The following is a 25,564-nucleotide window of genomic DNA, read 5'->3' on the forward strand; positions in this document are numbered from 1 at the left end:
GCATTCCTATGGGAAGAATGATTAAAATTTCAAGCACCTGAAACGAGTCCATGCTAAGAAAAATGCGACAGGCAACATGGTAAAACTGTACACCCCTTTTTCTTTGAAGCAGAGGTATAAAAATCCAATCCATCTGCACCTGATAATTGATTTTGGAGCAGAGGTATAAAAATCCAATCCATCTGCACCTGATAACTGATTTTGGAGCAGAGGTATAAAAATCCAATCCATCTGCACCTGATAACCGATTTCAGAGCAGAGGTATAAAAATCCAATCCATCTGCACCTGATAACTGATTTCAGAGCAGAGGTATAAAAATCCAATCCATCTGAACCGGATAACTGATTTCAGAGCAGAGGTATAAAAATCCAATCCATCTGAACCTGATAACTGATTTTAGAGCAGATGTATAAAAATCCAATCCATCTGCACCTGATAACTGATTTTGGAGCAGGGGTATAAAAATCCAATCCACAATGACTACCAGGTAACTAATTTCGGAGCAGGGGTATAATCATCCAATCCATCTGGACCTGATAACTGATTTTGGAACAGGGGTATAAAAATCCAATCCAACTGATTGAATCTATACAAGATCATGTGACCTTTACTATGAACTTTATATAGGATCAAAATTTAATTTTAAAGCTTTAATTTTTTATTCTTTTTTAACAAGTGACAGAACATTATCCATTTTCTCAAAGTATGGAGCAATGAAGTGTGCTTTATTAAGATTATAATACAGATTTATTGATATGATGATGTCATTATGTAACACAGAAGGTCAGTATAGCGTATATTGTTTTACTTCCTGTTTCTCCTACTTCGTGTTTTACAGTACAAACAGATCTCTATTTTAAGTTAGTTTAAATAAGGTTGGCTATGCATCCATTTTTTTAATAATGACTTTTTTTTCAAATAAAGACATCAACGAATTTAAGACTTGTGTCAAAATTGGAAGATTTAAAACATCTCATTGAAATTCTATTTTATCATTGTTTTACCAAGAGCTGGCAATTTATGAAGCAATTACCCCAAGAAATATTAACCTGCCATTAATAACTTTTGGGTACAAATAGAATTTTTTTTGTATGTATCAGTTAGCTACATCATAATTAAGCATGTTTAATGAAACAAAAAATGACACCTATTGTAAATTCTTGATATAGAAACAAAATTTTTAGAGGCTCAGTATAGCGTATATTATTGCAGACAGTTTCATTTCCTGTTCAATATTGTTTCCTCATTGCCTCATTTCTATTTATATCAATTTAATTTTTTACTAATTTATTAAGTAATTACTAATTTTTAGAAATAAATCACCTCAATTGTATGACAAATTTTTCTTCATTTCTTGACCTGTATTAGTCTGACAGATTGATCAAATCTCTAAAATAATTAAAATTTCAACAACACAATCAGACTTTTTCGTAAAAATCTATGAAGGTAATATCTTTTATTTGAATAATATCCCCTTCCCAAATTTTTTTTAAAATTCTTTACTGGAAAGCTCAAATTAGTATATTTTTATTTTTTTCTAAAAAAATTTTTTTTTTCTTTGTGTTTATTTATATATTATTCCCATCCTGGGCCACCATTTTTTGGCCTGGAACATTAAACCATAAACCAAGACTAGTCTTCCTAATAACCTACTAATCAGAAGCCAGAGGCTGGTAAAAATACTGGTTGGTGTGTGTGAACATTCCACTTTCATGCCAGAAATATATAAAAAATAAAAATTCTCCAAAATAGAGTTTGGGAAAATGAATCAAAAGTTTTCCATGAGGATCAGGACTTGATGGCTGACATAAACTCGACTGGTTTTAGTAAATTACTTCACTTACATTATGTTTTTCAAATTAAATATTGATGTCATCCTGTATTAAATCCAACAGATTATAGAGAACTGGTGGCAGTTATCCAGGATCATCTATATTGCACTTAAACGAACTCTTGTCACTAATGATCAGTTACAACAGCAAACCTCAAGTGCAAATACAGTGGATTCCGCTTAATTGCATAGCCTATTTGCCAGTAAAAATTATGCAAAAAAACAGGCTATTCTTATAACCGAAGTAACGATTTTACCGGAAATGTGAGTTCAGGTAAGACGACAATACTGTGGATCAACCAGGGATATCACTGTTCAACATTTCTGATCTGGTATTTAATTGTTTTATCAATAAATAATATATATCGTGTTTGTCTTGTTTATTGACCTTCTTTACCTTGTGTGTCTTTATAAGTAAAACCACATGTTTCTCATCTATAAATAGTCAAGTAATTTCCTGACCTTTCTATGAAAGAAAATCCCATATTTCATATTTCAGCCAGGATTCAGTGTAATATTCATCAATGTTTGCAGTTTGTGGGCTTTTGAAATGGTCTGTGTGTTTTTATTCCTCTGTTCAATCACCACTGTACACTTATAGTTGTGTATTACACGTGTCATTGACCTCGATATATTCCTATGAAGTGTGGATAGTATGGGGCACCTTAGGGTAGTTGAATTTCATTAGCATTGTACTGAATGAATGACGACTTTTAATTTTCTGTTGATATTTATGCCTAGTAACCCAAGCTCACTAAAAACTGTTCAGCTCATTAAAGAAAATTAAATTTACATTGATAATCATTTGTAGTCGGAAGAATATAAATAGGGACAAAAAATACCCCAAGCCGAACCCCAAGCGGCATAATAAGGTGATGTTTGGCATGTCGTCAGAAGTCATTGTTCACCTAGGTGCTTGTTTATATTAATGTAATTAGAAATCATTTAAATTGTCTTTTATGTCCATTATGTTTTTAATCCAATATTAACACCTCCTGATTGATGATAATATAGTTTTTACAACAATGAATACGATTGACATATTTATGAACCGAAGGCTTAAAATAGAATTTGGGAATATCTGTCTTTACCTGGATGCGGCAAAATTCTCTACGCAATAAACCGAAATGCACCTGCAAGGCCTATGCAAATAAGCAATTTTTCCCTAACAGGATAATAGGAAATGGTTTTGTGCAGGAGAAAATTATGCTAATAACCGAAATATGCAATAAAGCGATATGCGATTAAGTGGAGTCGACTGTATCTGGATACCATTTTGGAAATGCAAAAGAAAAGTATGAAAAAAACTTTCACTCCTCTCTCTACCATGTACTAGTCTGTCAAGTTTGTTTTGGTGTTTAATCGTGTTGCTCATTTACTCTACATTATTTGTTACTTTTTCATGTGCAAAATTGACAAAAAATGTAAAATAATGTCCTAGCATCCCTTCCCTTTTTTCTGAGGAACCCTGGCTGACATCCCTTCTTTTCAGAGTGTCTGGATCTGCCCCTGATATAAGACAGTCAAATTACCTATGAGAAACTGTTCATCTGTAGGAGATGCATGTGACTTAGGATCAATCATTCTGATAACTTCTAACTGTTCTCTAAGACCTAAATCTTGACTAATTCGCTGACTTAGCTGATCTACAACGGTTACTTTCTCTGCTTCATTCAGGTCGTTCCTGCAATATAAAAATCACAGAATCAAGTCAGGAATATAAGGTTGCAAATGGGTTTAAGGAAAATCAAATTCATTAAAATATATCAATAAATTATGTAGTGTTTGTCACCCTGTATTAAATCCATCAGACTACAGAGAACTGTTGGCAGTTATCCAGGATTGTTAATGTTGCACTGTACACACATCTTGTGACCATACAAAGTGATGGAAACAAGAAACCTATAAGTGCTTTCAACAAAAGATAACATCAAAGCATTATGTCTGACATATTTTCCAGAAAAAAATTCTATCAAAATCATGGATGATTTTACAAGGTCGTCAAACTAAGCGGAAATTGGTAAAATCAGACAGAAATTAACAGTAAAACAAAATAATCGTAACAGTACAATTTGAATTTTAATTAGAGGAATTCCACTATAAAGTGGGAAAAAAAATTATTCCTGCAAAATTTAACGACAGTTACAGACAAGCCACTGGCGACAACGATGACAAAAGCTAACATGGTCTTTTAGGCCAGACGAGCTAAAAAATACATGCCAACAAATCAAACAATAAAACCTATGTAAATAAAGTGTCAGCACAGGGAAAATCAACGACCAAAATCACAGAACCAAACTTAATCTGTATAATTTTAATATCTGGAAACATTAAGATTAAAGCCTTAAAAATGTGACAACAAATTATAGCCTCTTTAATGTTGGTAGGAGACTAAAAATAACAAATTGAGCAATCTTTCAAAAAAGGTTTAACATTAAAATCTACAATTATCTTAAGTCTTGACTTAAGTTTAAGAAGGACATAACAACTAATTACAGTCTTCCAGTAACTTTACGGACATTCTGTTTTTATACTATAAAGTAACAATAAGAGTCTAAGTGTTTTTTCATGGGTTCTGTTTTGTTTTGGGCATTTTTTGTTTGTTTGTTGTTGCGTATCAGACATATTCTTGTACACAAAGATTGTCATAACATGTCACCCTGTATTAAATCCATCAGACTACAGAGAACTGTTGGTAGTTATCCAGGATTGTTAATGTTGCACTGTACACACATCTTGTGACCATATAAAGTGATGAAAACAAGAAACCTATAAGTGCCTTTAAAGATTTAGAATATTGCTCCACTAAGGGCAATAACTCCAACATGGCTAAGGTCTCACTAACCACTTCCGGGTCAAATGGCCACCCCCCTATGTAGTACCAAAAACACACTGAACCTAGACATATGCATTGTAAGTGCATTATTTGTGTGTATTACGATTAAAAGTAGTCAAAATAAAGCTGAGAATATGTACTTTAAAATTATATAGCTTTATATGTAATTAACTACAAAAGTGTATGAATATTGTTTACATGTGTGAGTAATTTGCCTCCATGCTGTCAATTAGCAAAACAAGTAAAAATGTGGATTTTCAGTATTATTTATTCAAGTAAATTTTGTGAAAAATTTCTAGTCATCGTACCATTAGCATAATGATTTTGGAAGCCTTACTTCCAAGCTTCGCAACCGTATGCAACTTTAAGATATCATTTGTCCTGGAAATTCACAGTGAGACTTTGAAAATTACTTTTTTAACATGTAAAGAAATGGTAACGTAAGATTTGACCAGAGATAGATCTCATCATGCTGAACACTTTTACCAAGTCAGAATTCAGCTAAACCTAACGCTTTAGGAGATATATGCAGTTTCAGAGAAAAAGAGTTTTGTGTAATTGTTAATGACGACGATGACAGACCCCAAGTGATGGCAATAGCTCACAAGCTAAAAAAGACAAAATTTTCAAGAAAAGGTATCTGTTATTACTTATAAAGCAAAAAAATATGATGGCAGCCATGAAAACTTGTCCAAGAGTTATGGTTTATACTGTTATCCTGCATAAAAACCACCAGACTAAAAAGTCAGGTGATTGCTATCCAGAATAATTGCTGTAGCACTTCACGAACCACCTGTAGCCATACAATCAATGACAACAAGAAACCTATAAGTGCCTTTAAAGATTTAGAATATTGCTCCACTATTTACTTGAAATTTCTTTTTTCAAAGTAAGTTAAACAGCCATTTTGATCGTACCTATTTTTTTCCCTTTTAAACTTTAAAAAAAAAAAGCCAAACACTACTATCAGCAAGACCTTGTGGAGTCAAAAAGTAGTTATATGATTGATCAACTTCTATACTTAAGAAACCATAACTAAAATACAACAGATTAATTTTTACAGAAATCAATCACTAATTGATAAGATGAAGAAAATAAACTTTCAAGCAAAATAGATATTTTGAAAACCCATTACTTTTCATATTTCAAGCATTAAACCTGAAGATTTTAGAGCAGAAAGAGCCCACTCTTTCAATTAAGTTGAACTGTGATAACCAAAGAAATCAAACATATTTCAGAGTGCTAGTTAGTTTAAAGTTGGCTCAATTTTTTTTAATAAATTAAAAAAAGACACAATTTTCAAGAAAAGGTATCTGTTACTATTTATACAGCAAAAAATATGATGGCAGCCATGAAAACTTGTCCAAGAATTATGGTTTATACTGTTATCCTGCATAAAAGCCACCAGACTACAGTCAGGTGATTGTTATCCAGAATCACTACTGTAGCACTTCACGAACCTCCTGTAGCCATACAATCAATGACAACCAACCTCCTGTAGTCATACAATCAATGACAACCAACCTCCTGTAGCCATACAATCAATGACAACCAACGTCCTGTAGTTATACAATCAATGACCATGAACCTCCTGTAGTCATACAATCAATGACAACCAACCTCCTGTAGCCATACAATCAATACAACCAACCTCCTGTAGTCATACAATCAATGACAACGAACCTCCTGTAGTCATACAATCAATGACAACCAACCTCCTGTAGCCATACAATCAATGACAACCAACCTCCTGTAGTCATACAATCAATGACAACGAACCTCCTGTAGCCATACAATCAATGACCACGAACCTCCTGTAGCCATACAATCAATGACAACCAACCTCCTGTAGTCATACAATCAATGACAACGAACCTCCTGTAGCCATACAATCAATGACAACCAACCTCCTGTAGCCATACAATCAATGACAACCAACCTCCTGTAGGCCATACAATTTAATGACAACCAACCTCCTGTAGTCATACAATCAATGACAACGAACGTCCGGTAGGCCATACAATCAATGACGACCAACCTCCTGTAGTCATACAATCAATGACAACCAACCTCCTGTAGCCATACAATCAATGACCACGAACCTCCTGTAGCCATACAATCAATGACAACCAACCTCCAGTAGCCATACAATCAATGACAACCAACCTCCTGTAGTCATACAATCAATGACAACCAACCTCCTGTAGCCATACAATCAATGACCACAAATCTCCTGTAGCCATACAGTCAATGACAACAAGAAACCTATAAGTGCTTCCTACTTTCATTTACTGCAACAAGGGTTATGTTATAGGTGGTAGTTTTTCTTAGAAAAGAAAGTGAAAACAAGGAGTATGTGAATCCTACCAACATGAAAAAAAAAACTGACTAAGATACTGTGTGGACCTTCAAAGAATGGTCAGAACTTTCCCCAAGCTAGAGCCTGCCTTCAAGAAGGTTTAATATGGGTTTTTGAGTGTATCAATCCTAATTGGACATTTGGTCAGAGAATTTGAAGACTAAACCAAAAGTTTTGATCTCATAAAACAAGTAATTATGCTGATGTGGAAATAAAGTCACAGTCCCAGTCTGGGTTACCTATTTTTTTAATTCTCGCAATGCCCAAATGTTCTGACATCATTAGTAATTTAGTTTGATTTTTTCAAGTTTATCACTCCAAGCTAAGATTATCTTTTCCTCAATTCTACCTAGGCTTGTAGATTACAGTTCCACAAAAGGAAAATGTAAAAAATTTAATTTGAAATTGGAACAATTTTGTACAGTGGATTCCGCTTAATTGCATAGCCTATTTGCCAGTAAAAATTATGCAAATAACCGGGCTATTCTTATAACCGAAATTATGATTTTACCGTTAGTGTGAGTTCAGGTAAGACGACGATACTGTGGATCAACCAGGGATATCACTGTTCAACATTTCTGATCTGGTATTTAATTGTTATAGACCTTCTCATTGTATTGTTCTTTTATCAATAAATAATAATATATATTGTGTTTGTCTTGTTTATTGACCTTCTTTACGTTGTGTGTATTTATAAGTAAAACCACGTGTTTCTCATCTATAATTAGTCAAGTAATTTCCTGACCTTTCTACGAAAGCAAATCCCATATTTCATATTTCAGCCAGGATTCAGTGTAATATTCATCAATGTTTGCAGTTTGTGGGCTTTTGAAATGGTCTGTGTGTTTTTATTCCTCTGTTCATTGTACACTGATAGTCGTGTATTATACGCGTCATTGACCTCGATATATTCCTATGAAGTGTGGATAGTATGGGGCACCTTAGGGTAGTTGAATTTCATTAGACATTGTATTGAATGAATGACTTTTAATTTTCGTATAATATTTATGCCTAGTAACCCAAGCTCACTCAGAACTGTTCAGCTCATTAAAGAAAATTAAATTTACATTGATAATCATTTGTATTCGGAAGAATTTAAATAGGGACAAAAAATACCCCAAGCCGAACCTCAAGCCGCATCATAAGGTGATGTTCGGCATGTTGTCAGAAGTCATTGTTCACCTAGGTGCTTGTTTATTTTAATGTAATTAGAAATCATTTATATTGTCGTTTATGTCCTTGATTTTTTAATCCAATATTAACACCTCCTGATTGATGATAATCTAGTTTTTACAACAATAAATATGATTGACATATTTATGACCCGAAGGCTTAAAATAGAATTTGGGAAAACCTGTCTTTACCTGGACGAGGCAAAATTCTCTATGCAATAAACCGAAATGCACCTCCAAGGCCTATGCAAATAAGCGATTTTTCCCCTAACAGAATAATAGGAAATGGTTTTGTGCAGGAGAAAATTATGCTAATAACCGAAATATGCAATAAAGCGATATGCGATTAAGTGGAGTCAACTGTATCAGACACAATATAAATTTTATTTGTTCTTATAACAGGTTTTTACACCAAGAGTTTCGAATTTCCAGATTGTACACCAGAAGGAAAGGGGGCTCTATTTGAGTTTTGAGGGAACTAGGCAGTTGTACAAGTGACTGATCAATACTTATGTCTCATTTGTAATTTTTGAACTTTTAAACTTGTATTTTACATATATTGCAGGTTTGTTACATATATTTTTGTATTGCTTCTATAAAGTGTGCTGCCTAAGTAAATAAATATCTGTAATTCTGCCAAGATGTCCGAAGAGTTTTTTTTTTCATTTTCGAACTTCACTTCTAAAATCAATCACTTGAATGTACACTTTGATGGGCAACTCCATGAACCAATATAAAAATTTGATAATTGCTGTAGGGCTTCTAAAATATCTTACCACTTTTTGTTTTTTCTATGTCTACTTCTCCTTGATGAACAGCCAGTACATGATACATCAATGCAGGATTCTTCTTCCTCACCACATGAAACATCTGTAATGACGGACAATGCTGAATTTTTCAATGATAGTCTGTCACATTTATCACAGGGAAGGGAGAAAGCAGGATCCAACCTTGTGTCACAGTTATCACATGGAAGGGAGACAGCAGGATCTGATCTCGTGTCACAGTTATCACAGAGGGTAGAAACAACAGAATGTGTTGTGTCTGGAAAAAGTCCTATTTCTTCTACAAAGAGAGGATATATGCTCAAATAGAGAAAATAAATGTAAATTAAACAATGCCAATACAAACCATTGAAAACAATTCATGCTAAAATAAGTACCATATAGCGGGTTATTTTCGAGGTGGTTTTATTTTCGCTTATTTTCGCGGTGTGACGGAAATCGCGAAAATAAATCCCGCGAAAATATCCATCTATCGGAATACATATTTTCAACTAAATAGCAAGGGGACTTTCCATATTTCCTAACGGTAGACGGATCAATATGTATTTAAATTGTGAATACTTTTTAAGATCGATCAACCCCGACATTCTAGTCCGACGTCATGAATGAATCTCACTACATTTCACACAAAATAGTATTACGACAGGAATGCTAAGTAAAAGTTGAAAATGAGCATCTTAAATTTTTTCAAGCCGAGAACCTTTGTGCCTTCCGAAAAATCAGAATTGGCTGATGTAGTGGGTCCAAGTGCTTTGAAAGAAGCAAATGAGCGTGTGATTGAAATCATAACGGAAAAAGTGGATTCCGAGAAACCGGAATTAGTGTTGTCTTGGGTGACCTTCTCGAGGACGAACTCGAGGACGAACTACCACTTGCTAGGATGTCACGCTCAAAATGATTTGATTTTATTTTAATACATTATCTGTATATGTTTTATTCTGACTTTGTCTTTCTTGTCATTCAATAAAATATTTTATCTTTTAGTGTTTCGTACTTAAAACAATTTCCTTTTAGTACTGAACATTTCCGTTTTTGCAATGATGCATCTTTTTTTTATTTCCTACAAAAATGCAACAAAAAATATATGTACACAACACACTTACCGCGAAAATATTTTGTTGCAAATTCACAAACCGCGAAAATAAAACCCGCAAAAATTTTTTACACACTTTTTGATACAGAAACCGCGAAAATTTACCCCCGCGAAAATAACCCGCTATACGGTATTTGATTGTCTAGATCATCAGGATATTAAGAATTTAGTGAAACAAATCTATCATGATAATACAGAAGGACAGAATATACCAACTGAGCTATATAATAAATCACTAAGAAACTATCAACCTTAATTTTACATACCTTTCAAGAGTTTTGTAATTGTTAGTTTATGCTCTATTGACCAGAAGATACCAATAATCACAAATCATTTTTGAGAAACAGGACGACATGTGAAAAAAGAACACCTCCTATTTTAGTTACAAATCCTGTTATTCAAAAAGTTTTAATCGAATTTCATCAAAAAGTGTACAAACTGTTTGACCATCATAAAAAACAACTACAATATTTTCCAGACTATAAGTTGATGTGGAGTATAAGTTGAATTGGCCTAATTTAGACCACAATCCATGAAATAAACATAGATAAGTCAAATTGCCAGATAAGTAGAGGGTCAGATGTGTGCATTTATATTGTAGCTGAGATCAGAGTTGAGCAGTTTGTTTTTCCAAAAATGTTACTTAATTTGTACAGTATTTCTGAAATAAATTAATATTAGTATTTTTGCTATAGTGTACTTTGTCTGCAAGTTCAATTATTTTTATTAAATTGCATGTCAATTGCTCTGAAGCCTTAGATCATCAGGTGTACGAAATCGTAAACATGTCAAACATAGGCACCCATGTGTGAAATTTGCTGAAAATGAATAGGTCATAATTATGAGCGGTAATTAATAAACAATATAACCTGGTATTTTGAAATACAATAAAAAAAATTGTTACCTGTAAATTTGGTTGCAATTAGCCACTTAGTCTAACACCTTAACTGATTATAATTTGAGCCACATGCAGATGTGTTGTGACATACCGTAAATGGGTATAAATTTGCACATTAAAGGACCGATAACCCTGGAACACTCAATAATGTTTTTCCAGTTATAAATGAGTTTTGTAAACCTATCTTCTAGAGCTTGTTTATATATTTTAATGGTTTCAAAGTTTTTTTATTAACACTGTCATATTCATTCATTTATCAATTTAATTTCATAAATAATCTTCTGAGTTTGATCGCCGGTTTGACTGTTTGAATTAATTTCAGTTTACCAAAAATTTTGAATGAAAGCAATCAAAAGTGCACTGAACAAATCTAACAAAATGAATTGTAGATGACATTTTTTTCTTGAAAAATCCTCATATAAGTGGAAGTGGAAAATAAGCCGAGGCTGACACTTTGCTGAAAAAAGTATCAACTCATAGTCCAGAAAATATGGTATATTAAGTTTTAAGATAATTGGATAAGGACATGATTACAACAGACAGACAGATGCCAGACATTTGTATACCATAATACATCCCATCAAGATTGATGGGTGTATAAAAACTGGCCTTATAAAATTTTAAATACTCAGTTTACAAACCCAGAGACACAAAGCACAATCAATTCTGAAGAACAGAACCACTTCAGGCCTAAAAAAAAAATATGTGTTTCCGGTAACCCGATCAACCCTAGTCTGTGCCCCCCGACCCTAACTTTTTTATGGCGTCATAAAAAAAAATCCGAAATTACGGTGTTTTCCATCGTCGATTTGCATTTTATTGTATTTATATTGCTCTCCCGTGTGGAGACCCATTATCACAGTAACAACGTTATGGCGAACACCAGTGTGGAGACCCATTATCACAGTAACAATGTTATGGCGAACACCAGTGTGGAGACCCATTATCACAGTAACAACGTTATGGCGAACACCAGTGTGGAGACCCATTATCACAGAAATAACGTTATGGCAAACACCAGTGTGGAGACCCATTATCACAGTAATAAAAGTTATGGCGAACACCAGTGCGAGTTCAGTATTTGCAATCAAAATTGTAAAATGTCAGCACTTGGAGGCTAAAAACCTACTGAAATGTTTGGAACATTGAAAAAAAAAAAAACCTACCTACCGACCCTAATTTTGAAAAGGGTGTTACCGGAAACATAATTTTGTTTTTAGGCCTTAGTTATAAGTGTAACCATATGTTTAAACCATGATTCAATAGCATGTTCCATGTAATTCAACATATGGACAGTGCTATGGCACATTTCACACATACACACTACCATGGTAACGATTAAGGTGAAAACCCAAATGTGCAATGTTCAAGATAGAACTTAATTTCAATACACAAAGCCAACAGATTCGGCCTTACCTCTAAAGAGAGGCAATAAATTTGACAAGAAGTTGTCCATCAATTTTGACTCAAAAAGACTTTGGTAGGACTTATCATAAGGATTATTTCAGCAACTGAAAGTTTCTTTTTATCTATTGTAGTTTCAAGATATTGGCTGAAAACTGTAAAAAAAAACATGTCAAACTTTCATATTTCAAAGGCAACAACTCTTACAAGGACTCATCTGACAACTTTTATCCCTGAAGACTTTTGAAGGCCTTATAACAAGCAACATTTCAGCAACTGAAAGTGTTTGGCTTAACCTAAAGGTTTTGGAGATATATGTGAAAAAATACTGTCTGACCCCTATGTTCTATTTTTATTAACGGCGGCCATGTTTTTCAACAGATCAAAAATTCCCACATCAGTTCTATGCAGGATATCCCAAGGAACATTCATACGAAGTTTGGCTCCAATTGGTCAAGTAGTGTCAGAGAAAAATTTTGAAATAAATAACATTAAATATAGCAAAAAACCACTGAAAAAGATAAATAACTCCAACATGGCTGAACGTATTTAAACGAAAATTTGACCACAGAAAGATCTCATCAAGCTGAATACTTTTACCTGAAACAGAATTTAGCTTAACCTGGTTTTGGAGATATATGCGAAAAAATAATGACTGACCTCTTTGTTCTATTTTTAGTAATCCCCACATCACTTCTATGCAGAATACCCTAAAGGACATTCATACCAAGTTTGGTTCCGATTGGTCAAGTCGTGTCAGAGAAGAGTTTTGAAAAATTGTTAAGGACTACAACAAACGACAACATTGGATGCCAAGTGAAGACAATAGCTATGATGGCCTTCGGAATATTTGAAAAGAGAAATGAAATTTTTCAGTAAGCTTTGAGTAGCTATTGAGCAATGTTTCACATTTAAATTTTAAAATATCATCTTTGTTCAGTCGAGTCAAAAAGTTCCTGTTCTGTTGTCAATGTCACCCTGTGAAAACACAATCAAACTACAGTTTTTTTATCGCTGCACATCCATTTGCACAGAGAAAATGAAAGCTGATTGCCAATCACTTCTCCATTAAATCTTGTGGTAGAGACCTTGTTAAATGTTAAATCAATTCTGCAACAAGTGCTTGAGCATGAGACTTGTTTATCTGTTTTGTTTTTATAGCATTTTCAGACACTGTAATAGATCTTAATGGCAATAATAAAACAAACTGTATTCTGGTTACCTGTTCCAGTCTCTTGTATATCTTGAATTATATTTAATACTGATGAAGCCAGGTCACCAAAGAGGTCAACCTCTGTATCACCATCAAGGTCAAGGTAGAGGTCATCACCACATTCTGAGCTGGCTATACTGGTGCCTGTTGATGTGTGAGTAAACCCACAATAGTCATGGAACTGTTTAATTCTATAAATAAATCATAAATTCATACATACTTTTTAACACAATGCAAATACTCTAGAACTCAGTAGATTGGTACTACTACTGTTATCAAATTACCTAAAGCTTATCTGATACATTTACATGTATTTAACTCATTCTTATAGGCTAAAAATACAGAAATATTTTTTTTCTTCAGCGAACTACATTTCTTACATAGTAGAAGAGATTAATAGCATTTATCTGAAATTTTGAATGATTTTGTCAGTTAAAACCCTATATTGAAACTAATTACCTTTTTTCAAAACAATGAAATACTCACCTGTCAACTGCTGCATTTTCTACAGAGTAGAAATCTGAATCACCATTTCTTTCTGGAGAACACTTCCAAGTATCAGGAGAAACATCTTTCAGCAAAATATTGTCCAGACACCAGGCACTTTAATTATTAAAAGACTGTCATGAGAATCAGATGACATCTCTGCATCAATGTCAAGGTAGGTTTTAAAATATGATAAAGAAAATACATGTATCAAATTACATGTACCAGAAGTAAAAATGAAATTAAATAAAATGCATCCAACAAACAAAATTTCCAATGAGAATGGATTTGACCTGAAGGGTAGAACAGACATGATCATTTTCTCTGACCCCTAAGCCTCCTCTTTTATACCAGGTTTTGGGTCAACCAGAAAGTATTCAAATAAACTGTAAGAGGGTTGCAAGTCACATGAAATTCAGACCAAGGTAGACAGTGTCACTGGCGAGCGCTAGCTAAATCACTGAGAGTGAGCAGGATGAGGCCCCTAAAACAAGATATTAACATTTTGACCAGAGATTGACAGTATGCTGACTTGTGCTGTTCTACAACTACCATCAAACTACGCACTGGTGAATTTCAATTCTGATTTTTTTTCCAAGAAATGTAAGAAACATTCCGTTGACACTTACAGATATTGAACTGTAAAAGTTTAGAACATGTTCTGCATCTATTTTGCACTGATACAAACTAATTGTACAATGTTATGTTCAACAAGTCTACTTTCAGTGCTTGATAATAAAAAAGCACATGTTACACATGTTCAGAAATCAAGTCCGCTACCATGCAGTATAACAAAATTATACAAACCTATGTAAGGTTAAAACGTTGTCAGTGAACATCTTTTTACCAGACTTGAACAGGCTTTAATACTTCTTCATGTTAATTCACTTGCGGCATACAATACTCAGCTAGCGGTAGACCAGTTAAGTGTTCACAACCGGCATGTGTCACCACGTGTACCACCTACTGCCAATTGGAGACAGTAACAAGTTATTTGATTGGTTCGTTATACTCATGTAATTTGCATAAATGTTAACGGATTTTTTTAAAAATCAATGCCTAGAAATGTGCCAGCATGATGTCAAATAGCGATACACAAACATCGCGCTTTCAATGCACTCAAATAAATAAAATGAGACAAAATGTTCTAATAAATAAATATTTAATAGTCCTAGTTTCACTTTCGCGGATTTTTTTCTTAGCCAATCAAATTGGAGTTGACAAAGTAAATTGTAAGAGGCTGCAATTGGGTTGGTTCACTTATGTTCATACTTTCCATGGTTTAATACTACATTAAATCTTGTGCTTAAGTCATATCGGTGTATATACGTACATCTATACACAATATAATTGCACAATGGCATTCAGATGATTTGAATTGTGGTATTCATGTATTCTTTCTTTTGCATAAATACGGAAATGTCCCAGAACGATTTTGATACTACAAATTTCCCTTTGTGTCAGTAGAAAGTTTTGATCAAAGGCTCACTTATTGCATTTTCATGGAACAATAAAACATCGACATCAAAATTGAAGTTAACAATACCCCAGGAGGTTTTTGACGAATATTTATCTAAAACAACTACTGAGATGTTTGGACTGCTTATACCAGGACGTCTGGTAAAAACATAAAGGGGTTTTGCAAAGCCAAAGATAAGAACAGAGACTTTTACAAATTAAAATTCTTTATGAACACAATATTGGCAATGGCATAATGTTATATGGGACAATGGCAACAATAACGACACTGATTGAAGATCGATTGAAATGTAAATAGAGGGAGGATCAATTAACTTGTCTGCCAACAATCCTTGTGTAAAAATTGTGTATAAGAATTGTTGAATTTTTCAAAATAATGCTACAAATATACCAACTAAGAGAGTATTTCATAATATTATTTTAGCATTGTAACGTATGATTTTTTTATGACTTTTGTTACTCTTTATGGTGAAAATTGAAGTTTTTGTGTTATAAAGAGTCAACTTTTTGTGTGATTTGTTGGCTTGGATGTCGGCTTGTGTATTGAACAAACAAGTGTTGAAAATACCTGAAAGGATTGTTGTTTTAAAGGATTATTGGTCTTGCAGATCATATTTTTATGTCAATATAGATTGTTTTTTTTAATGCCAATTATTACATATATATATGTATATATATATATATATATATATATATATATATATATATATATATATATATATATATATATATATATATATATATATATATATATATATATATAAAATATTAAAAAAAAATTATATAATTTAATATTTATTTTTCAGATATATATATATATATGGAAAATTACAATAACACTGACAAAAAGCAAAACAGTAACATAACAATTTAAGCACATTAAAGTTTTCATAGATAATTAAAATCATCTTTATCTGCTGCTGTGTCTGGAATGTCTTCTGTATAGTAGCTGTGTTGTCAGGTCTGGTGGTCATTGTAATCATTCTTTTTCTGTATGTGTATTGGGTCTGAGTAGAAGTCCTTTTTCTGTTCTGTGGATGGTTTCTGTGTAGCCTGTCTGGGTTGTAGTCTTTTGAATGTTGTCTCCAAAGTGTAACAGCAAGTGTCTTGGCTTTGGTAATTGACGCTATGGTGGAGTTGTTGATGTCTTGGGTAAAGTCTGCCACCTAGGCTGGTGCTTCATGTATCTGTCCGCATCTGTAATCTCTGTAAGTCTTTCATATCGTAGTTTTTCATCTTTATTAATATGCTGTTTGTAGACGTCTTCTGTCACTAAGGTTGTTGGTCTAGTTGTGGTCTAGTTGTGGTCAATGTTCTCTTCATCTAGTCTTTCTGTTGTCCAGTTTTTGAAATAGTTGTTGGTATGTCTTATGATGATAATGTTGACTTTCTCTTTTAGTGTTAGGGTAGATAGTAATGCATTTGAGTACAGCAGTAGTCAATACAACAGCCCTTTTAAGGGCTACCAAAATAGTTTAAAAAGATTCTTAAATTGTTATTATCAGTATATTTTTTTTAATTAAGGCCAATATGCCATGTATGTTAAGATTAAGAATTACAAAGTTCAAAGAGATTAATTAAGTTTTTATCAAAACACACACCAAGCTTGGACTAATTTCATAATTTGGATAAAAATGTTCCATATTATAAAAAATATTTTCTCTCAAAATTGTTCAATATTTGAATAAGTCATATTTATAAAAAAAAATTGTAACAATCCTTATAAATTATGTTTTACATAATAATACATATAACAGTCCTTTTACAATCCTTATATACAATCCTTTTACTAAATTTTTATACAAGGATTGTTAATAATCCTTGTGTACAAGGATTGTTGGCAGACAAGTTAATTGATCTGAGAGGGACTGGTCACTCAGGACAAAGTCTGTATGATGTATAAAAAAGAACTCTGCCTCCTTGTTCTTTATACTGGTTAAAATTAAAGCCTATAAAATTTACATTTGACCATACTATAATGCATCCTGAGGGAAAGAGAAATTATTAAGGAATTTAGTTCTATAAGTTTTAAAATTGACAAATGATAATGACAAAGTTATCATGAAAACACTGAAGAATGGTGTGCTCCCCAAACACTAAATATTTAAAAAAATATCAAAAGTTACCTGTAAAATTCAATAATTACTTACATGTGCATGTATTATTTAGCAGTAATTGCCCAAGGGAAAATTAATGATTTTTTTCAACTTCTAACTGTAAATTAAGTATTTCAAACACATTATTATGTAATTGGTACTAAATACTTACGTTTAAACAACCAAAAAGACACAATGATTAACAGTTTGCTGGGGCATAGTTTATGAAAATGAAAATTTTGATATTTCTTTCTCACAACTCAGGTATATTCATTTAGTGATCATTATATTGTTATTCAAAGCACATTTATTAAATAAGTCATTGCCATTCAGCAGATTTTTCTCTTTCCGAACCAAAATTGTTTGACTGGTAAAGAAATTTTAAAAAATTGGAATATATTTTCCCCTGAGAGATACAAATACAAATATAAATACTTCATTGGCATAAACTCATAAAGGAAATATGGTTATATTCCACAGATGAAAACATCCCAAATTTAACAAAATGACATGAATGTACTTTATTTAAGAAGGAACCTACTGCTTTGCTCAAGTTTAAGACTAATGCCTTCCTCATATTATTAGGAAGGTGAAACCTCAAAGAAACAAAAACCTTTAATAGTTTTTGTCAGCCCTGTTATTATTAACTTCCAAAATGGTAAAATTTGTTATGATATACTGTTTTTAATGTCCTAATGCATTCTCCTAATTGTCATGATCTAAAATATGTATGTGCAGTAATGTTTAACATTCATGAAGAACTATGGGTTGTCATGGTTCCAAATGTCTATCAGTCAAATTATCTAGTATTGATTTAAAGCTGATTAAATCATTTTCATAAACATTCTGGTGCCATGATTTGACCATCATTTAGAATCTTGGAAAAAGGTAAGATTCAGTTTGTATTTAATCATTGAAGCTAATGAATGTTTTATGGGACTGATGTGGTTCTCATTTGCAATTATAAAGTATACAAGAATGAAGCTGTCATAATGCTTTTTTTAAGCTCCTGATTTTACATGCACAAACTGGATGGTTTTTCTTGCCTTAAGTATGTACTGAACATCATTATCGCTCCCTTCTGGAGTATATAATCATAAAACCACTGATTTAGTATAACACTGACTACTTCAATTACTCATTAGGGCCCCACCTTAGGTGTGTCGCCCTATAGTGATCAGTCTGTCCATCCGTCCATAACAAATTCGTGGCTGCTCTATATCTAGAGAACGTTATATGATTTCAGAGTTTATACTTGACATGTATATTAACCAACACCAGAGGGTGTGTCATAATGTAAGTGCAACTTCCTAGGTCAAAGGTCAAGGTAAAAAACTTTGGTTTCAGTTGACAACCTCATGTCCTGTGGTAAAGGTCTTCTGCTGGCTGACCCCAGTTGACCTCAATATAAAAGATGAACTTTTCTGGAACTGAAATGAATGTGAAAGTCATCCATATTTTAGAGTGTTGCTTGAAATTCCATACAGGGATGGACGCTGGGTACAGTACAGATTTCAAACTCTGACATTTCTTTTTTAAAACCTGTTAAATTTTTCAAAATTTGGCATAAATTCTTAAGTGGAGTTGTTACAGAAACATAAATTTGGTAAGGAAAGTAAAAAAAAAAAGAAAATTACACATTTTGTAATTTTGAGAAAAGAAAGCCTGTGAAACAAGAAATCTAAGAAAAATATCCATGATATTCATGACTTGGAAGGAATTCAAACAGCTTTTTGAATATGTTTTCAGAAGATAGGAATTAAACATTATGAATTTAGTTCTACAAAAAAAGTACAATGTCAGTCTTCCATATAACTGTGCACTTTAATTAATGTCAAAGTTTTGTATTACTTCGTATACTGCCCCTAAGCCATTGACTGGAATTTGTCCTTATTCACATTTTGAAATAAACTCCTACTAATTTCTATCAGAGATGGACTTCTCAAAGGTTTTATTGTATTAAATCACTGGTTTAAAAAAATTTGAAAAAAAACATTATATTTATAAAAGACGGCCCAATTAGTTTCACCTTTGATGCCCTGTATTATATGTATGCCTTGATTGATTTGTATGGTTTTGTTTTCATTGAGGTTCTCTGATAGTTTCTGATGGATTTTAGTAAGAGATCATTTTAATAAGGAAACAAAGTGGTGATAATAATTTTTGAAAAGTCACTTTGCTCAGGAGATTGATCTCTCACCTGCTCAAGTTTATCAAAAACATTTGACAATGAGAAATTCAAATGGCATAAAAATGTGCTCACTAAAATAATCATATTCCTTGTTATAACTGGTACCCTAACAACTAACATTTGGGTGTATATTGTTTAACCCTCATTCATCTGTCCCCCACATTTCCACACAAAAACTTTTATTGATAAAAAAGGGAGATATTTTCAAGTTTTGTACATTAACTCAAAAACACTTCCAAAAAAATAAAATGAACACATGGGAAAGTGTATATACAAATGTATCTATAGTCAGAATTTTCTTGATGGTATTTGATCCTATTTTCAGCTCAGCTGGCCAAAGGCCAAGTGAGCTATTGCCATCACTTGACGTGCGTCTTTAACAATTTTTCAAAATCTTCTCCCCTGACACTACTTGACCAATTGGAACCAAAGTTAGTATGGGTATCCTGCATAGAACTGAAGTAGGGAATTTTCATCTGTCGAAAAAAACATTGCCACCATTACTAAAAATAGAATGTAAGGTACAGACAGTAGTTTTTCGCTTATATCTCCAAAACTGTTAGGTTTAGCCAAATTTTTTCAGTTGTTGAAATGATCCATATTATACATTGTAAGGCCTACAAAAGTCTCCATAGGATCAAAGTTGTCAGACGACTCCTTGTAAGAGTTGTTGCCTTTGAAAGAAGAAAAATGACAGTTTTTATTAACAGTTTTCAGCCAATATCTTGAAAATTATAATAGATAGAAAGAAACTCTCAATTGCTGAAATGGTCCTTATAATAAGTCCTACCTAAGTTTGCCTGAGTCAAATTTTTTGGACAACTCGTTCAATTTATTGCCCTTGAAAGACAAAATTTAACCAGGTGAGCGATTCAGGCTCATGGGAGCCTCTTGTTTTAAAAGTCGCTATTTCAATATTGCCCCATTTATTCTATACAAAAAAAAATCTTGAGTTTTTACAGAGAGATAATCATAGAAAAATATACAATTCAGTTTATTAATGATGTAAATAATTATATGTTAAAGGTACAAGCTGATGTTCAACAAATAAATGAGACTCACTTTGTGTTCAATATAGAAGATGCTGACAACATAAACCATATAGCAGTGTTCCTAACAGGACAGACACCTTTCCCAGATGGATATGGTGGTGCAGGTACACTCTATTTAATTTACCATATTCATTGAATACATTTGTACATTATTAGACTGACTTACCCCAGCAATCATTTAAGCATTAAATTTCAGTTTCATAAGTTATCTACAGACAAACATAAGCTTGTAAAGTAAATCTGTTGGTATGTTCATGTTTGAAAATGCATTTTAGCAAGCACTGTTTCTTTTAAACTCATATTGAGTTGTACTATTTTCCAGAAGCCAGGGGAGATAACTGTATTAATTATACATAAATGTAATCTATTTTTCAATAAAATTTATTATTTTTATATATTGTTTTGTATTTTTCAGTTTATTTTTCCTTTCCTAACCCTACAGGACAACAATGGATTATGTTGGGAGTAATAGCTAACCAAAAACCTAGTGCTATATTTAAAGTTTCTGGATTGAAGTCAGGTAGTTTAAGGTTTCTGATTTAGTAGGACGAAGTTATTTTGTTCTTATATGAAATTTTAATATGATGACATCATTATGAAAACTTGCAGAATAAAATATGAATGTGTTATTTAATTCTACTCAGATTATCATATTTTTACAATTGAGATCTGTACATCAGTCTATCTATGCAGAATTTTGATGAATCTTGGTAGGTAGTAAAGACATCATATTAAATAGTGCATATTACTAAATAATTTGGATCCCATAAGTTTTGTGGATGATATGCCCCTTTCAATTCACGAGATAGTTCTGAAACAACTTTTCCACACAACTCTCAACTACACCACAGAGTTTGATTAAACTTGGTAAATTGTAGATAGTAAAGACACCACTGCTTGAAACATTGAATGGATGTTTTGACCATCTATTGACTAAATTTTGTAGGGATTTTTTTTTCTGTTATTCCCCTATTAAATTGTAAATTTCACAAAATAGTTATAACTGAAGCAGGCAGAATTTGATTAAACTTGGTAAACATATAAGTATTTTATTAAATAAAGAAAGTTTGTTTTTATACATTGATGCTTTACTTTATGTGTCACCTAAAAACTTGTTTACATTAAGCTACTGTTTGGGGATAGGCTTAGAGGAGTACCAACAATTTTGCAAGCAAAAGCTTACTTCAATGTCACGATGTGGAAGACTCAATTTATACAACCTGTTTTAAAATCAGTATTTTTATTGCCATTTGGCTTCAATGATATAAACTTATGAATGTTTTTTTTTTCCTGACGTAACTTCAGACCATAACCTTTTGTTATCATTGAGTGGGTGACAATTTTAATTTGATACAGGCAGATTGTGTTACAAATTATGTTAAAAATAATCCAAACTATATAACATTAGATTGGAGACTTATTTTAAAGGCTGTTGACCAGCCAGCCTAAAAACTATGAATTTTGTTCAACTTTTTTCAGGAAATAATGACAACAATCCATTCGGGCAGTGCATACCTCATGTGTCCCATATGGCACAAATTGGTATCTCCATAGAAACAATAGACCAACTCTCCCAGCAAACTCCTTCCTCTCAAGCTGTAGTATCAACAGCTGAAACCTTTGTTGAATTCTCACGCAAAATGATAGAAAACTTTTTCAACTTTGCCACATCATTTACACAAACACAGGCACAGATGTCACCAAATCCTTCAGAAAGTTATGTGCCATTAAGTACTGTTCAAACTTGGTATGAAAATTTTCTGAGAAGGCTGCAGCAGAATCCGTATTTCTGGAGATGATAAAACAAAGTTTGTATGGCTGAGTTTAATTATTATTGAATCAGCCTGTATGTTTAATGTCGGTGTTCCATTGTCATGTAATATATTGGTATGTTAATTCTCTTGTTAATTACTCATCTGAGTTTATAATTTGTGTTAGTTGTTAGATATGTATTGGTCTTGGATGTTATTAAATGAATGTTTTCGAAATACGGAACTGAATACATGTACAAGTAAGACATTGAGAAGATCATAAACTGTACAATGGTCTGAGTTCATGAATAGAAATGTTTGTATGGTCCAGGTTTCTATTTGTTTACATTCGATACATTGTATGTGGATTGTAAGACCCTTCAGCAGTCACATGGTAATTGGAAAGGGATGGAACTAATTGATTATGGATAATAACACTTACAGTTTCTAATCTGGAGACTAATTAATATGGATTGGTTATTTGTATTGAAAGCCATCTCCCTTTTTTTTAGCGTATTTTTCATGATATCCATCTGTCTGTCACTAAGTCTCTAGTCTCTATATTTCCAAATTTTAGTCTTTAAATTAAGTTCATATTTTGGTTTCAAAGCTAAAGGACATTTTCTGTTTAGTTCTTTTTTGTTTGGTTTTTTTATTTTTTTTAATGTTTTATGTTGTGTTTTCTGATGAACTGTCATACTTACTCAAGTTTTTCTGTAGTAGAATGGTTTAACTATTTGTATTTTGAAGTATATCAATGCAATAAAATGGCTTTTGTTTCATTGTAATGAAAATGAATGTAGAAACTGTATTACTTGTGGAAATCCACTTGTGTGTGAATGCAGCATCTACCTTCAAATGATTTATAATCACCATGCTTTTATATGTTCATGAATGTTATATTACCAGTAGTTTATTAATACAATTTTTTACAATACCTGTATTGTCAAGTTTGCTAATTTTTTTTTGTCAATGTAAAACTTGAATGTAAGATCCACATTATTATGACAATTTAAGTTATTGTTCTTTTTGTACATGTATTACAATTTGTTTCAAGGTCTGTATGAATTTTGTGAAAATATTTTTTTCTTTTTGGAGGAATTGACTTTTTCATGATTTTTATAGGATTTTTTTTCACGTGTCACACTATAATTTAAAAACCCCTTGTGCATTAAACTTTATACCCTACTTCAAATAATTGTTTGGTATAGAAGTCTAACAGTCTGTATACTTTTTGGAGAAAATTCAGTCTTTCAGAGTATTTAAATGAGACCTTTTATCATGATTTCATAGGGTTTTATCACATACAAAAATAGGAGATGTGGTATGATTGCCAATGAGATGGTCATCCACCAAAAGCCAAGCAACCTACAATTAAACTTCTACAAGTCCCGCACAGTCTTCAATGATGGGCAAAACCCATACCATAAAGGAAACTATACAAGGCACACTTGTCACGCAGTAACTTGAGAACCCTCTTTCAATTAAATATTAACTTGACACATTTTTTTATTATGATCTGAAAGCCTGTATACTTTTAGGAAAAATTTGTTCCTTAGTTTCAGAGATATGGGACTTTTTCATATTTTATATTAGATATTATCACATGTCACACTTCAACCTTTAACTTGAGAACATTTACCCCTGTATTGCTAATTAAACATCTCATTTACAAGAAGTCAAAATGATACATAAATCCCTATATCTAAGCTAAACTTCAGCATAACATATGATATGTCATATAAAAACTTCATTTCCTGTCATCATGGAGGTTGGCATATCATGTCCTCATGGTGCAGCTGTTTATTTAAAAAGTTATTAGGCCAATAAAGAACAAAACTATGGAAGTTTTAAGTGAAAAGCAACAAAGCAATCGATCACCAATTAAGATACTGCTTACATTAAGACCAAGAAATTGATACACTTTTTGTTTAGAGTTATTTCCCTTACGTTAATCCACTGCTGAATTACAATATAGTTCCAGGATTCTGTTTCTGCATGTTCATTTGAAAGTTCTCTTTCATAATCGAATTTTCTAAAATACCAAACAATACACACTAGGGTGAAGACGTGCTGGATGGGAAGGAAACACATGTGCTCTGGATGGGGAGGAAAATATATATATGCTTAGGATACGCAGGGAAAACACATGCTCTGGTTGGGGAGCATGACCTCCTTGCAAAGTAAGCGGTTAGAAATTTTTACACAATATTAGTTTTACTTGCTTAATATGGAATTATCTATTGAATGATATCAAATTTGAGAGGTTTTTGCCGTGCAATTACTTGTAGAAATGAATTTGACTTTCATAGAAAAATCGTCAACTCCTATTTTAGCATTTTCCGACGCAGTTGGTATAGTTTCGCTTTTTACCCTTTGACCTAAAAGACGCTCTTCCAGGAAAAAATTGCACAAAAAATTATTAGTGAAAAGAACAAATTTTACTGCGTCGGCTATCTTTCTTTAAAGATAGTACTTGTTTTTTTTTAAATAGCCACAAGTCATCAAAAGGACGCCATAATTGTCAATTTTAATGCTTCCATACAAAAAATATCCAAATAAGCCCTTTTTATTGAAGTATAAGTACGCTCCGGTTTTTACACGTACAGTTGCAATTGACTACCATAAAAATTTCTGAATCAGGGGTGTGACATGATAAGTATGTCAGTTTAAGCGATTTGTCTCGTAAATGCAGCCCATGGACTAATTCTTCTCTTTACAGAAATGCTTACAAACGCGTGTAATTAATCGAGTTTGAATTGCGTGTAAAAAAAGTAACGTAAATTACCGCAAAATTGTATATTTCAATGAGTACTTTAATTAATATTTCTAACAAAAATGATTTTGCTATAAAGTACACTGTGTATCTTATATTGAGAATCCGCGACGGCCTTGGGGTTTACATACTTATTTCATT

The 25,564-nt window shown here is 32.6% G+C and overlaps 2 protein-coding genes across 2 annotated transcripts in view; one reads left to right on the top strand and one right to left on the bottom strand.

Annotated features, from left to right (window-relative positions):
* The window catches only part of LOC148608947 (protein FAM199X-like), a 20,949-nt gene extending 5,898 nt beyond the window's left edge, over window positions 1-15,051 (bottom strand). Inside the window, exons 1-5 of the mRNA XM_088596131.1 lie at window positions 14,886-15,051; window positions 14,079-14,195; window positions 13,602-13,783; window positions 8,976-9,264; window positions 3,365-3,516 (exon numbers count right to left, since the gene is read on the bottom strand). Coding sequence (XP_088452257.1) covers window positions 3,365-3,516; window positions 8,976-9,264; window positions 13,602-13,783; window positions 14,079-14,195; window positions 14,886-14,917 — 772 coding nt within the window. The 5' untranslated portion in view covers window positions 14,918-15,051. The remainder of the gene's footprint in view (window positions 1-3,364; window positions 3,517-8,975; window positions 9,265-13,601; window positions 13,784-14,078; window positions 14,196-14,885) is intronic.
* Window positions 15,052-15,549: 498 nt separating this feature from the next.
* LOC148608948 (protein Hikeshi-like) lies at window positions 15,550-24,494 on the top strand. The gene is made up of 4 exons (XM_088596319.1): window positions 15,550-15,698; window positions 20,871-21,000; window positions 21,312-21,416; window positions 22,376-24,494. Exons 1-4 carry the CDS (start codon window positions 15,669-15,671, stop codon window positions 22,693-22,695), a joined length of 585 nt encoding a protein of 194 aa, XP_088452445.1. The 5' UTR covers window positions 15,550-15,668; the 3' UTR covers window positions 22,696-24,494.
* The last annotated feature ends 1,070 nt before the right edge of the window (window positions 24,495-25,564 follow it).

This window comes from Perna viridis, chromosome 8 (assembly GCF_037379345.1).
Source record: "Perna viridis isolate PV_CMFRI_1.1 ecotype Kerala chromosome 8, ASM3737934v1, whole genome shotgun sequence".
In the NCBI taxonomy this organism is placed as follows: Eukaryota; Metazoa; Mollusca; class Bivalvia; order Mytilida; family Mytilidae; genus Perna; species Perna viridis.